Here is a 17,307-nt window from a genome sequence, read left to right on the forward strand (position 1 = left end):
ACCAAATTAAAATGAAAATAACAGTACAAACTAAGTACTTCATATACATATACTTACATGAACTCTGCAATGGATACAATCCAGATCCTTCATTATTGAGAAAGGCCCCAGTTTCTATATGTGAATATGTATTAACATAAAGTTGCTCATATAAAGAAAATAAACTAATATTACTTTTAGTTTAAAAAAAGAAAACGAATAATCAGTTATTAATAGTCATATTTAATAATTTAGGGACACAAAACACACATGCTGAAATGATTATTTTATAATTATTAATAAAATAACAATTTATGTTTCGACCCCTGTATTGAGGTCATCATCAGAAAGATACGTGTATAGGAACCAAGCTACATGCTATTGCACTCTTTTTCTTTCACTACGCATTATTCCCGCTTCCTATGCAGGGTCCGCATGTTACTTAGATGCGACTTCTTGTTAGTACCACTCCCAACTGACCTGTTGCCTAGCCTGCCGCTGGGGGGGATATATTTTTTACTGTAGCAGCGTATGTTCACGGGCCCGGTTTGCCTGCTTGCAGGATGAAAAATGCCAGATAAACTGGCGGATAAAACCCTGCCAATTTATGACTGCCTAACTTGGCTATGGCTGAGGAAGATCCTCAAATTCTTCACGTCTTCGACAGGAATCGAACCTGGGACACTACTTCCCCAGTCATACGGTTGTGCAGTGCAAAGCCACTAGGCTAACCGCATGGACATGCTGTTGCACTCTATAAAGGTAAATTAAATCTACGTTGTTAACTATTTTTCTTAGCCTGACCTCTAGTGATAAAAAAATAAAATAAATGAAAACTACAATAAACTATGCTAAAGTCCTCATGTACTAAGATTCTTCTGGAATTGTACAGTTCTGGAAAAAAAAAAAACACTTCAAGTCTTCTTGTATTGAGATTTTTCTTTGTGGTTGCTATGAAGGTTGCAGATGGGTCCTCCACATTCCTGGAATGGTTAGACCATCATTTTTTATTCAGATTTGGATTATGTTTGAGCATTTCACATGCTTCTTTGAGTTTCCTCTCGAACCAGGTTTTGGTGCGGTGTAGGGACTTGGAACCTTTCCAATCAATTTTATTTTATCTTTTAATTTATTTTTTTATTTTTATTTATTTATTTTATTTTTTTATCACTAGAGGTCAGGCTAAGAAAAAGATTAGTTTTATAATCTTTTTCTTTCCACTATGAATAGTCATTCTCGTGGAAAGGCTTAGACGTTGGTTATGCATTTTCACTATATAATTTAAGGAATTTAAGCATTTTCACTATATAATGAGGACATTGACAATGCCCTAACCACAGAACTAAACCACATTCTCAACACTTTCTCAGACAATGGCTACCCCCCCAAAAATATTGAAACCAGTAAACCACAACCCCCCCTCCCCTCACGACAAGGATTACTCTAAATCCATCACCATACCCTACATCCAAGGCACCTTGGAAAAAATCACAAAAATCTTAAAAAAACATGACTTAACTTCTTGTTACAGACCATATAAAAAATTGGCATCCCTTATCTGCTCTACTAAAGACCAACCCCCTCCCCCCCTAGACCTACCTGGTGTATACCAGGTCCCTTGCAGCTGTAAGCTGTCCTACTTCGGCCAAACAGGTAGGACAGCAAATATCAGAATTTCAGAACACAAGGACTACATCCGTTTTCACAAATACAGCCACTCTGGTCTTGCTGACCATACGCTGGATACCTGCCATAGAATACGGTGGAAGAAAGCCAGGATAATACACTGTAGCAAATACAGATATGAAAGGCTTTTCATGGAATCAGCTTCAGCCCTAAGAAACGATCCAAACCTCAACAAATTTGGCTGCATGAGACTTCCTCAAATTTGGGAAACCTACATCAGAAGACCTTCAGCCCAATCGCCCAAGAATACCAACATTGCCCGCTAGAGGGCACAATCAGGACTTTAGGAGAAATAATAGCTTCTTACTTCTTCCTCACTTACAGTTTTGTTGTGCCTGCGTGCACGTGTCTTGTACTAAAGTTCTTGAAAATGGCAACGTGATGTTGCTGAAATATTGAAATATATTAAAATTTATTTTAATGTATATCCTAGTATGTTGTAATTTCCTTAAATTATATAGTAAAAATATGAATAGTCAAGTGGATTACAGTCATAGAACTTTATTAATATTAAGTGAATGTTAATTTCACATGTTTTGCCATCTTTTTTTTTTTTTTTTGTTTCAATGTCTCCAGGGTATATATAATTATAGATAATTTGAAAGCTATTGGATTGGGAAGGCACATCATGCAAAATCTGTATATTGTGTGGAAACCTCAAGTGTGATTGTCGGTATAACAGAATAACTCCAATGTTACAGAATAACTTTCAGATGTTATAAAGTATAATTCCTTGGTTTCGATTAATGTGCAGTGTCCTCAGAAGACTCCTTAACATTGTGATGAAGTTATTCTCTTCTAAGTATGACATGGAGGATGCTTTCCATGAGTCTGCTTCTTTTGTCTCTTATTTTCATTGTTGAATCTTTTTTTTTTTTTTTACAGGTTTCAAACTTTCCCCAATTTGACCCATGTGCACATTTCTGCAGGAAGAAGGAATCATATATACTTCAGGATTTGTTTAAAGAAAGAACATTGTCTTTGGTGGGAATATCAAAAATATTGTAAGGTGGTAAGTGGTTTGAGGACTGTGACAAATTTTAATAACTATTTGTCTTGATGTGCTGTCAACAGATGGTAGAGAGAGAGAGAGAGAGAGCCATTATAATTCATTTCTGAGTTAACATACGATGATTTATGATAAAATACTTCAGTAACTCCTTTGAGTAGCCATTTTGAAGAAATTGACAAAATAGAATGCATAGAACTGAAGCTTCTATTAGACAAAAGTAATAATGTAATAATATTCTTACTACTAATAAATATGTATTAAATTGAATTGCTGTCCTGATTGGCTGAGCGATCAGCATATCTGCACTCCAGCCTGAAGGTTCGAATCCTGCTGTGGGCATGGATGTTGGCGATTGTCTGTAGATGGCGTTGGAGTAGATCATGATGGTAGTTGCGGTTCGTTGTAGTTGGTGGATTGAGTGGTGGAGACAGAGAGTTGAAGAGTAAGTGCCCTCCCTCGATTCGGACTTCCTGAAGGTGTTACGCAATAATAATAATAAAATTATTAAAACTTTAAACTTTCTAAACTAAAAACTTAAGTTCTAAGCAAAGGTATTAGTTTTGTCATTACTTGAAAACACATTCAGCAAGTTGTGTATGGGTGAGCAATATCCCAGAAGAGGAAGTCACTAGTGGTGTGCCTCAGAGGTCTGTTTTAAGGCCAATGCTGTTTAACCTATATGTTAATGATATTGGCAAAGATTTGGATGGGGATATTCAGTTGTTTGCAGATGATGCAAAGTTGGAATGAGCTATGAAGTAGAGAAGATGTTGTGGCCTTACAAGAAGACTTGAATAAATTAAGTGAATAGGCATGGGAATGAGATGCATGCTCAATGTTGCAAAATGTATGGTTTTAAAATTTGGGAAATAAAGATGGGATGTAGAATTTATGCTTGTGGGGATATATTGTTGGAGGTGGAGGAAATAAGAGATCTTTGGGTGGCAGTGGATAAGGATCTGAAATTTATGGGACATATTGTCAAAACTGTGAGGACAACACAATGAATTCTGTGAATGATGCAGAGGCCACTGACTTGGAAAAGTAAGGAGATTCTTGTTCCATTGTATAAGGCTTTGGTTAGGCAGCACATAACTACTGTGCACAAATTTGGTTACCTGGTTTTCAAAAGGACGAAGAGATGTTGGAAAGGGTTCAGAGGTAACTGACTAAGGTAGTTCTTGATCTCTGGAATTTTGAATATGAGGAAAGGTTGAGAAGATGCAATTTATAGAGTCTAGTGGACAGGAGGAAGAGGAGGTGATATGATAGAGACCTACAAGTAAGGGATTGTTATAGGATCAATGTTGGAGAGATTTTACAGAAAACAGTGGGAGATCAGGGGAGAACCAGAGGTCATCCCTGGAAGCTGTATAAGGAAGGTGTGGACATGGGAGTGAAAACCAGGTTTTTTGCAGGCAGAGTTGTGAATGATTGGAATGCCTTGCTTGAGAGTGTGATGTTTGCAGAGAATTTGAGTGTGTTTAAGGTGCTGTATGATGAGCTGTGTTTATGACAAAAAGACCTCCTAGATGAGTCTTTGACTCCATGGGATCTGGGGATAATAATAATCATAATAATAAAAACTGATATGATGCAATGTGTTGAAAAAACTACCAAGCTTCTGTCATATGATAAAGAATTAAGTAATCTTCTTAATGCTTCATCGCATGATACTTAGTACTTCTTTTTTATTAAAAAGTCGTTTACCCAAAAGTAACATTGCGGCATTAGAGAAGAGCGCTTTAAGAGGTTTCATGACAGGAAGTTCCATAGCCATTTCAAATAGTGTGGATTATTACATCAGAATTGCATCTATATTATTAGCTCTACCACTTGGAAATGGACCACGATCCAACTTGGTTGTCAGACACAAAAACCAATTATATGATTTCTAATACAGTTGGAATTCACAGATATTAAAAACACAAACATCCTGCATAGGCATGGATATTTGTGATTGTCCTCCTTCCCAATATGGACTGGATCACCATGGGAGAAGTAGACCCAAAACCTCCTGCAAAGGAACAGGCCTTCACCCTGCAGTGGGTAGAAAATAGGATGTTAATTTTGTCAGCCTGGTTGGCCGAGTCGGTAGCGTACCTGCTCTCCAGCCTAAAGGCTGCAGGTTCGAATCCCACCACGGGCATGGATGTTTGTGATTGTCTGTGGAAATATCAGTGGTGGTCAATGGTAGATGGCGTTGGTGTGGTTGCAGTCAGTTGTTGATTGAATGGTGGAGATGGAGTTGTAGAGTAGGTGCCCTCCCTCGATGAGTCCTTGGACTCCCTGGAGGTGTCAATAATAATAATTAAAAACACGAGAAGTTAAGACACCCTATTACATTCAAGCTGTAAGAAGTAACTAAAGTACATAAAGAGGATGTGCCACCCCCATCTCCTATGGCAGAAGCTCTCCTATGTCTTGCAAAATACCCATCAAACCTAAAGCCTCGCATAGGAGATTCAAATTCCTTCTTGATAAACTCAGCACAATGCACAGAGAAACTTTCAGACATACAAATTACTTCATCATTCTTAATATTTTGCCATTACAGAAACTATCTTTATAATTCTATCTTATATGTAAGAAATAACAGTCAATAATTTTGTGCACAATGAGGACTATGCTTTATGCTGCTGCCAAAACTTTATATTATTATTATTATCATCATACGGAGTCTCCATCTAGTCTGGAAACTCATTGTGAGAGACCAAGATTAATGTTTTCATACACACAAAAAATATCATACTTTTCCTTACACTCATTTACTCTCAAGGCACTCAACTAATTCTGGCAATTCATTCCATTTAATAACCACTCCAAGCAAAAAATCTTGGCTGTACACCCTTACTAATCACACAACTTTCATGAATGACCTCTAGTTCGTTCTCTGACTATTTGTTATATATTGAAACATCTCCTTTGCATCAATTTTATAAAACCCCTTTAATATTATTATTATCTGAGACCTCCATGGAGTCAAGGACTCATTGAAGGAGGCTATAAATCATCCAAACCAGCTATCATACCCTCCCTTAAATTCATTCACACTAGATGCACTCACTACCCCTAAGGGCAAATTATTCCACTCACTCACTGCTCTCTGGGAGAAAAACCTAGCTCTTACCCCTTTCTTGACTGTGAACAAACTTAACTTCCATTGATGCCTCTGTGTTCTCTCCCCACCTTCCATATAACGAAAAATTTCATCAGCTGAAATCCTATAACACCCATTCAAAAGTTTATAGACTTCTATCATATCACCCTCTTTCTCCTGTTAACCAGAGTCTGCAATCCACATACTCACAATCTGTCCTCATAAACTAAATCCCATAATCTGGATATAATCTTTGTAATTCTTCTTTGCACCCTTTCCACAGCTTCTTTATCCCCCTGGAACCCGGGAGACCAAATCTGCACACAATAATCCGGGTGTGGTCTTATCAAAGCTTTATAAAGAGGCAAAATGACTTCCTTATTCTTACATGTCAAGGTTTGCTTCAACATTGCAATTATCCTCTGAGTTGTATTTGCTATGTGACCTTTGAACTTTAAATTTTTATCCACCAATACATACCAAGATCCCTTGCCTCTTCAGTTTCTTGTAGCATAATCCTGCTAATATAATATGCTGCTGTAACTTTAATCACCAAACTGTATAACTTTACACTTACTAACATTAAACTGACAGTCATTTTTGTTTGCCGATGATGCGAAAACAGGCAGGGCAATCAGGGATGCTATACTGATATTCAGCAATTACAAAATAATTTGAATAGACTGGAAAATTTGGGCAAACGAAAATTGCACACCTGATGACAGACCTTGCCCGATGTCGTTAATGCATAGATTGAACAATAATGGCTCAAGTACTGAACCCTGAGGTACACTACTGGTTACCTTAAATCTGTCAGATTCACACCCACTGTATACCATTTTTGATATTTTTCTGTCAACTATCCCCTGATTCAAGTCAAGAGATTATATTCCAATCCCATATTCTCCAGTTTATGCAACAGCCTTTCGTGTGGTATCCTATCAAATGCCTTAGAAAAATCCAAGGGAATGGATACACATTATCATAGTGTATCCATTCTCTTTATACAACTCGGCAGTAACATTGTTATAAAATATGAGCAAATTGCTTAAACAATATAAAATATAAGTTTCTTTCATCTCCTGTCTTTTACATCTATCAACTAAACTTTATAACCGATACACACCTTCAAACCTAACATCATAAGAATTATACAGAACTGAAACCAGCTGGTCATTTGCCTCTCAATCCTCTCTACCATCTCCTGATCTCCAAGAAAACTAGGCGACCAAATCTGTGCACTGTAGTTAAGAAGCAGTTGAATCAAATTTACTAGTTAGTGTATTTTTAAACTTCCAAAAATCCTTTGAGCCATTTTACCAACTTTTGCAATATGCCCTCTAAACTTCAACTCTGTCCATCATTATCCAGAAGTCCCTGGCCTCATCTATTTCTGCAATTTAGTGCCATCAATGTGACACACAGTATGGAACCTTTTCGACCCAAAGTGCATAATCTTATATTTTGCAACATTAAATTGACAATCATTATCCTTTGTTGCAATACCAATTTGTTTAAATCATCCTGAAGGATATGTACATTGCCTTTATCAACTATCACCCTCTTGTTTTGCATAATCAGTAAACAACTGAATATCTCCCCCTTAAATCTTTACTGATAACATTCATATACACAAATGAAAAAGTAATTAAAATAACTAAACACTGGGTTTATTGGTTGTAAAGATTTAATACTACTAGTCACCTACTAGTTTTGCCACATAACCGTGCAGATGTGGTAGTCATGCAAGAGGATTTGAATAAGCTAGACAGATGGGCAAATGAATGGGGGGAAAGTCGGTTTAATTCAGCAAAATGTAAGGTCTTGAGGTTTGGGAGACATCAATGGGACGCTGTGTACTCCATTGGAGGAGATATACTGGACGAAGCAGGGGGGACAAGAGATCTGGGTTTGATGATTGATAGAAACCTGAAATTCAAGGGACATATTGCAAAGGTGGTGAAGGTAACACAGAGGATTGCTGCAATAATGAGAAGACCACTGACCTGCAGAGATAAAACAGTTATCATTCCGTTGTATAAGCCTGATCAGACCACACTTAGACTATTGTTCTCAGATTTGGTCCCCAGGATTTGAAAGGGATAAATTAACCGTGGAAAGTATACAGAGGCAGATAACAAAGACAGTTTCAGGACTGTACAATGTTAGTTATGAGGATCGGCTGAGGGAATGTGGAGTGCAGAGTTTGGTGGATAGAAGAAGGAGAGGTGATATGATTGAGACTTTTAAACTGTTGAGAGGTAGTTACAGGGTTAACACTGGGGGAGTTCTTTCACTTGGTTGAACAGCGGGAAGGAGTGATGACAACGAACCATCCCTGGAAGTTATGAAAGGAAACTGTGAGCAAGAAGGTGAGGAGTGGTTTCTTTGCATGGAGGGTGGTTGAACTGTGGAATGCATTGCCTGATGGAGGTGAGAGCGAGAACGGCCAATAAGTTTAAGGAGTGGTATGATAGACTTTGTGTTTCCTTGGAGGGACCTCCCACGATGAGTCTTGATAGACTTGTGTTTCCTAGGAAGGACCTCCAGCGATGAGACTTTTCACTCCTTGGAGGCCTAAGTAATAATAACCTAGTGGCTTCATCTGGATTTTGATGGACATACAAATGTGAATATACAACACAACAAGCATTAATTATGACAAACAATATCAAACAGGAACTGAAGGTGAAAAAAAGGTTATGGAAGAGATATAAGGAGAGGGGTGGAGAGCAGATGCATGAAGAATATAAGATTGAGGCCAAGAGAGGGACTAATATGGTCAGGAAGGCGAAACTGGAATATGAGAAGAGATTGGCACTAAGATCCAAAGATAATCCTAGGAAATATTTTAGCTATGTGGCCAGTAGGAGGAGACATGATTGTGGAAGAATGACACTGTGGGATAAAAATGGGAATAGAGTGACAGATGAAGAGGATATAGTGGAATTGTTCAATAAACACGTTATTGGGGTATTTCATCCTAGAGAAGTAAATTTTAGTACTAGCGGGATAGGGCAGGTTTGAGGTGCAAGAGGAGAGTGTGTTCCAAATACTGAGTACCCTGGATGTCATTAAATCTGTGGGACTGGATGGTATTTCACCATGGGTTTTGAGATAATATGCTAAAAAACTGACAGCTCCGTTCACCTGGCTTTTCAATGAAAGTCTGGTATGGGAAAGGTACCCAAGAAATGGAAGAAAGGTAAGATAATGTAATTGCATAAAGGCGGAAGCAGACTAGATGTGTCAAACTATAGGCCAGTTTGTGTTTCATCAGTAGTTGTTAAGATCTTGGAGAAATTAGTGAGGGACAATATACAGTGTTAGGCAGATGAGGGTAATATTATCTGTGAGAGTCGACATGGATTTCATAAGGGATGCTCTTACTTTAGTAATATGATTTCCTTTTATAATAAAGTGACAAGAGCAGTTGATGAGGGAAAGGCATATACTGCCATTTTTTTGGATTTTGCAAAGGCATTTGACAGGGTGTTATATAATAAGCTGATATTTAAGTTGCAGCACATGGGTTTAGATATCGGGTTAGTCATCTGGATTCAACATTGGCTGTCTGATAGGTATCAGTGAGTTGTGTATGGTTGGGCAGTATCAAGGAGGCAGAAGTTACAAGTGGAGGTCCCACAGGGCTCAGTACTGGGATCTGTATTGTTTAACCTTTATATCAATGACATTGTCAATGGATTGCATGAGGATATTCAGTTGTTTGCAGATGACGTGAAGCTGCAAAGGGTTATTAGTAATAGTGCAAATGCAGCAGCAGCACTACAAGAAGATTTGAATAAACTAGACAGATGGGTGAATCAATGGGAAGTACTGGGGCCGATGATTGATAGAAAACTGAAATTCAAGGAACATATTGCAAAGGTAGAGAAGGTAACAAAGAGGATTGCTGCAGAGATAAAAGAGTTATTGTTCCATTGCATAAGACCCTGATCAGACCACACTTAGACTATTGTTCTCAAATTTGGTCCCAAGGATTTGAAGGGGATAAATTAACTGTGGAAAGGATACAGTTTCAGGACTGTACAATGTTAGTTATGAGGATCGGCTGAGGGAATGTGAACTGCAGTTAGTAAATCGAAGAAGGAGAGGTGATATGATTGAGACTTTTAAACTGTTGAGAGGACGTTACAGGGTTGACACTAGGGAGTTCTTTCATTTGGTGGAACAGCAGGAAGGAGTGATGACAAGGAGCCATCCCTAGAAGTTGCAAAAAGAAGCTGTGAGAAAGGGTTTCTCTGCATATTTAGGGTAGTTGACCTGTGGAATGCATTGCCTCATATAGTGCTGAGAGCAAGAACAGTGAATGAGTTGAAGTAGTGGTATGATAGACTGTGTTTTCTAGGAAGGACCTCCCACGATGAGTCTTTTGACTCTACGGAGGTCATTCATTGTTCAGCAGGTGCGTCCGATAGTTAGCAGAGAAATTGAACTCTGCTGTGTTTAGAGCTCTAATGAGTGATTTCCAAATGTTGCACAAAATCATCCCTTGGTTACTGTTTAGACTACCTTGTGAGTGATTACCGCTGTAGCCTCTTTGATGTTGCAGGAGCTGTAGTCTTCTTCTATATATGGCTTGGAGCTCTTATCTCATTCAATGTTGTGGTAGGTGTGGGAGAAATGGAATACCAACCTGAACTGTCCTCTCTGTTTTTATTGACATCTCCAAAATGTGCCTTTTGTCTTATTTATAAACTTCTCGAAGTTTGCATATGTAATTAAGGTCACAAGAACATGGAATATTGCAAACTAGAGGTTGTTTGTTGAAAGAGTTCTGGTCCTCAGGTGAGCGTAATAGATTTCTTTGTCTTGAGGGTTTGAAGGCTACCCTACTGTAATGAGATTAGCAATATTTTGTGAATGTTCGCCCACAAAAGGGATGCAAATCGATGCTCTGTAATGAATGTCATGAATTTGTTGTGGCAAGGGAGTAGAGAATAGTAATCTTTGTGCTATTTTTTTTTAGAGTATCCATTGCTGATCAATAGTTGAAGGACAGAATGCAGTTCTTCTGTTAATATTCCTTCATCTCTTATAATAGAGATTTCCCTCTTTTTCAGCATACGTTCGATGCCTAATTTTTGTGAAATGGTGCAACAAGGAGAAATGTAGATAACGACCTGTGTGGGCTGGCTTATGGTACACCAAGAGAAATGCCTCCGTCTGCTTGTTTCGTAATCAAAACGTCTAGAAAAGGTAATTTTCCTTCATTTTGAAGTTCTAAGGTGAATTTGATTTTATGGTGGAAGGAGTTGATAGATGTTAAAAAAAACATTTAATTTTCTTGACCAAAAAGCTCTGGAAAGACTTTTATTGGGATTATATTGATCAAGTGCATATAATAAACAACTAAGTTATACCAACTAGTTTCACCAACTAAGTCTGTTGGCATCTTCAGGTTACATAAATGATGTAAGGCACTAAAAAATAAGTAAAAAACTGTTACAAACTATAATCAACCGATTCCAAGATCGTTAAATTTTTTGATTTGGTTTCGTTTGCTTGTTGTAAAGGCTGTATCATAGCTAGTAGTGACCATTTTGTCCAAATGCGACCATATGTCTTGATCTAAAGTACTAGAAATATCGTCATAAATCTGATAACAGTCTAAATCTATTTGGCTTAAAAGAAATCTGGTATGCTGTATCCGTTCACGTAGAAGTGCCAAAGATGTTTTAAAATAAATATGTTTCGCTCGTCTTGAATGGAATTGTTCTTTTAAAAATAGAAACTTTGGAATAATGTTGTTATCTCTACATGTTTTCAAAAAAGTGAGGTGATTTATGGTTTGGCATTTTTACATTTAAGGAATTCAAAACGGCGTACCTTTCTTTTGGTTTCCCCAAAAGATTCTATTCATGTTAAAAAAACGTTTAATTTTCTTGACCAAAAAGCTCTGGAAAGACTTTTATTGGGATTATATCGATCAAGTGCATATAATTAACAACTAAGTTATTCCAACTAGTTTCACCAACTAAGTCTGTTGGCATCTTCAGGTTACATAAATGATGTAAGGCACTAAAAAATAAGTAAAAAACTGTTACAAACTATAATCAACCGATTCCAATTATATTAAACAAAGAACAGAGCACATGCAATACATTCATAGAGCGTGGATGATAACACGTGTTGTTATTTAGGAATGTTCTATAGTTGGCACTATAATTCAGTTCTGACGAGTTGAAGGATCTGATAAGGTTCTTCCAGATCACGGGCAAGATTAGTCCTTGGTTCCTGTTAAGGTTTTGTATACAGTGGGCAACTGTTGTGGCCTCCTTAAAAATTCGGGAGCGGAAGTCCTCCTCCATGTAAGGAATTGTGCTTCTATCCTACTCTGTGGTATGGTTCGTTCTTGAGAAATGAAAAGACAACAAGATGATGTACAATATATTTCTGCCATTGTCACTCCATACTTAGGGACAGTTTCCAATAAGATTGCTAGACTCCTTAGACCACATAAAATAACAGTGGCCTTTAAACCCACAGAAACGATTAGACAATTCTTAAGGTCTCCAAAAGATAGCCATCCTTTCTCCAAATATGCTGGAGTTTATAACATACCATGCTCGTGTGGCTTGAATTACATCGGCCAAACTTCAAGGAGCCTTGAAATTCTCTGTCAATAATAACAGAGAAGAAAAATCGGGGTTAGCTTTTCGTTTCTCAAGAACGAACCATACCATAGAGTGGGATAGAAGCACAATTCCTTACATGGAGGAGGACTTCCGCTCCCGAATTTTTAAGGAGGCCACAACAGTTGCCCACTGTATACAAAACCTTAACAGGAACCAAGGACTAATCTTGCCCATGATCTGGAAGATCCTTCAACTCGCCAGAACTGAATTATAGTGCCAACTATAGAACGTTCCTAAATAACAACAAGTGATATCATCCATGCTCTATGAATGTATTGTACGCGCTCTATTCTTTGTTTAATATAATTGGAATCGGTTGATTATAGTTTGTAACGGATTTTTACTTATTTTTTAGTGCCTTACATCAGTTATGTACCCTGAAAATGCCAACAGCCTTAGTTGGTGAAACTAGTTGGAATAACTTAGTTGTTTATTATATGCACTTGATCAATATAATACCAATAAAAGTCTTTCCGGAGTTGATAGATGCCAGTAAATCATGTAATTCTGCTACACTGTGTTTCCATAACATGAAGATGTCATCTACATATCTCCACCAAACTGACCGTTTAGGATTTGTAGATAATAATATTTTTTGAAATTTTCCATGAATAAGTTCACACACAAAGGAGATAGAGCTTCCCACTGCAAGGCCCAAAAGTTGTTTGTAGATTTTTCCATTCCATCGGAAAAAATCTGAGTCGAGACAGTGTTTATAGAGTTGAGAGATGTCTTGTGGGACCAGATTATCTTTTAGTACCATAACTTCATCAACAGGAACATTCATAAATAATGATACAATAGTGAGACTAGCTAGAATGTCTGTTTGTGAGATAAAAATAAATAAGACAAAAGGAAAATACTGGCGACATCAATAACAACAGAGAGGACAGTTCAGGTTTGGTATTCCATTTCTCCCACACCCAGCACAACAATGAATGGGATAAGAGCTGCATGCCATATATAGAAGAAGACTACAGCTCCTGCAACATCAAAGAGGCTACAGTGGTAATCTACTCACAAGATACTCTAAACAGAAACCAAAGGATGATTTTGTGTGACATTTGGAAATCACTCATTAGATATCTAAACACTGCAGTTAAATTTCTCTGCTAACTATTCGAGGACGCACCTGCTGAACAATGAATGACTATGTGCCAGCATCCATGCTTCCTATGTTTCTTTCTACAACAGAAACACATGCTTCGTGTATTTCTGTTGTACTTACGTAATGCTTGTATTGTATATTCACATTTGTATGTTGATCAAAACCCAGATGAAGTCACTAGGTTATGTGACTAAACTAATAGGTGACTAACAGTATTAAATCTTTACGACCAATAAATCCAGTGTTTAGTTATTTTAATTACATTAGTTTTTGTGTTGAAAATAACATACTTAAAAGAGTAGTGAATTGTGAAGGACTCCACTAGTCACCCTAATTCTCCTAGATTCCACTCCACCATATACAACTCTCTGATCTGCTAGCCACCACCCTATTCATGCCTACTAGTTTTATATCCATTCCCATTTGCTCCAATTTTTATAATAGTTTTCCATGTAGCATTCTGTCAAATGCCTTTGCAGAGTCCAGCAGTATCATGGTGTAGCAATTTCTTGTATCCAATTAGTGTGTCACTTTATTATAAAATATGATAAATTACTAAGACCAGACCTACTGTTTACAAAGTCACGCTGATATCATGTTGGAGGTTTAATGGAATATTTACAGCACTACGAAAGGATTAAAACTGATTTTAATGCTTCCAATATTTCATCTCAGCCACTGAGATATCTTCAGGGATTAACAAATAATCTTGTAACTCTTGTAACATACACTCAAATACAACACAATACTAAGTGAAACACGTGCGTGACTCTAAAGTCCTATCTAGGTAGTGCACCCCTATGGGCATTTGGGAAGTATTATGCAACTATATTTATTTAAATTCAGTTGATTTCTGAGTGTCGCTGCAGATTCTAAAAACAATCTTTCTTTTTTTGAATTTACTATAGTGGAGCACAGTTTTTCTCCAGGAGATCCTGTGCGTTGTATTCAAAACATTGTCTGCAAGGCCAAATTGACCACAGTCATGATTGCAGATTATGATTTGTGTTCTAAACGAATGGTTGCTGATCTACTTGTCTGCCCAAAGGTGGAGGTGGACGGCAGATGGCGCTGATGTAGTTAATTGGTAGTAGAGGTTCGGTGGTGGTGGAGACGGAGAGTTGTACACTAAGTGTCCTCACGTGATGAGTCTTCGGACTCCTTGGAGGTGTCACGAATAATAATAATAATTGAACAAATTCCTTTTTAACTTCTTGGTATCAGCCGGACCAAAAAAATTGCAGAGGCTTACTATATAATTGCTTTTCTTAAGCTTCTGTGACATCTGTAATATTTATTATGTACAAATGAGCAGGGAAGATTATGGGTTTAAGTACTATGGCTTTAGAAGAAAAGGAAAGTGGCCCGATTTTTCAGTCTTTAAAAGTTTCAATATTGGGTTAGTGAAGAAGAGAATTCCAAGTATAATGAGGTGTTCTCTCTTAGGGATTAGTCCAAAAGGAATGTCTCCAATATCCCACTTTCCAAAAACTCTTAATTCTGTCTTGTCTGCATTAGCACTTAATTTATTATTTGTAACTCCTCCAGGGAGTCCAAAGACTCATTGAGGGAGGGCACCTACTCTACAACTCTGTCTCCACCAACCGCAACTACCTTCATCATCCACACCAATGCCATCTACCACTGACCACCACCACCACTAGTATTTTCACTGACAATCACAAACATCAATGCCCATGGTGGGCTTCGAACCGGCAGCCTTTTGCCTGGAGAGCAGATAAGTTAACCACTCGGCCAACCAGGCTGGCTAATTTAGTGATCTTGCTGAATTTTTCCAAAATATCAAAGAGATGTATATGGAATCATTATCCTTCAAAGTGCCGTGGAAAAATATCTTTTCTGGATGGGGTTGGATATTAGATTAGTGCATTGGATAGGAGACTGGCTATCTGAAAGGCATTAGCAAGTTGTGTATGGGGGAGCAATATCCTGGAAGAGGAAAATCACTAGTGGTGTGCCTCAGAAGTCTGTTTTATGGCCATTGCTGTTCAACCTGCATGTTAATGATATTGGTGAAGATTTGGATGGGGATATTCAGTTGTTTACAGATGATGGAGAGTTGGGACAAAGTATGAAGAGTAGAGAAGATGTTGTGGTCTTACAAGAAGACTTGAATAAATTGAGTGAATGGGCATGGGAAAGGGGATACAAGTTCAATATAAAACGTAAGGTTTAAAATTTGGGAAAGAAGGATGGAATGTAGAATTTATGCTTGGTGAGGATATATATATTGTTGGAGGTGGAGGAAATAAGAGATCTTGGTGAGGACAACACAAAGAATTCTGAGAATGATGTGGAGGAACTGACTTGTTGAAGTAAGGAGATTCTTGTTCCATTGCATAAAACTTTGATTAGGCCACACATGGACTACTGTGCACAGATTTGGTCAACTGGTTTTCAAAAGGACGAAGAAATGTTGGAAAGGGTCCAGAGACAACTTACTTAGGTAGTTTCTGATATCTGGAATGTTGAATATGAGAAAAGGTTGAGAAGATGCAATTTACAGTCTAGTGGATAGGAGGAAGAGGGGTGATATGACAGAAACCTACAAGTTAGTAATTGTTATAGGATCAATGTTGGAGAGATTTTACAGAAAACAGTGGGAGATCAGAGGAGAACTAGATGACATCCCTAGAAGCTTTATAAGGAGGGTGTGAGCAGGGAAGTGAGAAGCAGGTTTTTGCATGCAGAGTTATGAATGACTGGAATGCTTTGCCTGAGAGTGTGCTGTTTGTAGAGGTTTTGAGTGTGTTTAATGTGTGGTATGATGAGCTGCGTGTGTATGACAAATAGACCTCCTAGATGAGTCTTTGACTCCATAGGATCTGGGGATAATAATAATAATAAATCTTTGAAAGCTCCAATAAGAAAGAAGTGGTTATCTATCTGTTAAAGTTTATATATCTGCAGATGTATGTTTGTAGGAGAAGCAAAAACCTGATATTATTGCATAGCATAAGTTTCCATTTAGTTTCTTGTTTCACTTGACTGTGGAATCCTCATGAATTTAATAAAGACAAATCAGAAAGGAGATGCTACGATTAGTGAAGTGTCAATGATAAGTCTTTAACTTCTAGATTTTGGATGAACCTGATGAGGTCTTTAATCTGTGAATGGGCAATTGTGTAGCCTGCTTTTTGTAAACTATTTTCCACTTTTTTATAGTTGCTTTCCATTAATATCAATTTCATGCCTATCATTGTAGATTTGGACGCTAGTTATTTTCTTTTCATGCAGATGATAATTGTACTGTGAAACTTTGAATCAGTAAACTATATTATTATTTCTTTGATTGTATCTATTCCTTTCCCTTTATTAACCACCTTATCGACCATTATAAATCAAATACGCATCCTCATACGCTTAGTATCCATCATATATTTCAATGTAATATCAATGGTATTACAATTTTAATATGCACTTCGCATCCATGGAAACTTGGACGTATATATATACGTCCTGGCCGGTAGCATGGTTAATATGAGATGGTTCTTCAGTCCATAAACTCTTTTGAGTCTGAAGAGTTTATTTGATGATCAGCAAGCTCCTCCATTTTATTTTTTTTATTATTTCTTTTAGATTTAGTTCCTTTTTTTAACGCATCTTTTAATTTTTTTGTTTATCCTCAATTTTTTTATTAATTCATCTTTTCTTTTTGATGATCTGATCTGCATATTAAGTTTTTTCGGTCGTCTTACTTTTTGTTGCTTCTCCAGTTTCTCCTTGTAGAACAGTTTCATGT

At 37.4% G+C, this 17,307-nt stretch overlaps 1 protein-coding gene across 1 annotated transcript in view; it reads right to left on the reverse strand.

The window, feature by feature from the left end:
* LOC150108781 (protein-lysine N-trimethyltransferase SMYD5-like) overlaps window positions 1–17,307 on the reverse strand; it is a 397,190-nt gene that overhangs the window by 100,669 nt on the left and 279,214 nt on the right. The window contains exon 9 of the mRNA XM_090414210.1: window positions 58–114. Coding sequence (XP_090270336.1) covers window positions 58–114 — 57 coding nt within the window. The remainder of the gene's footprint in view (window positions 1–57; window positions 115–17,307) is intronic.

The sequence above is a fragment of the Typopeltis vanoorti genome, chromosome 2 (assembly GCF_054136105.1).
Source record: "Typopeltis vanoorti isolate ZY-2024b chromosome 2, IOZ_Tvanoo_1.0, whole genome shotgun sequence".
In the NCBI taxonomy this organism is placed as follows: Eukaryota; Metazoa; Arthropoda; class Arachnida; order Uropygi; family Thelyphonidae; genus Typopeltis; species Typopeltis vanoorti.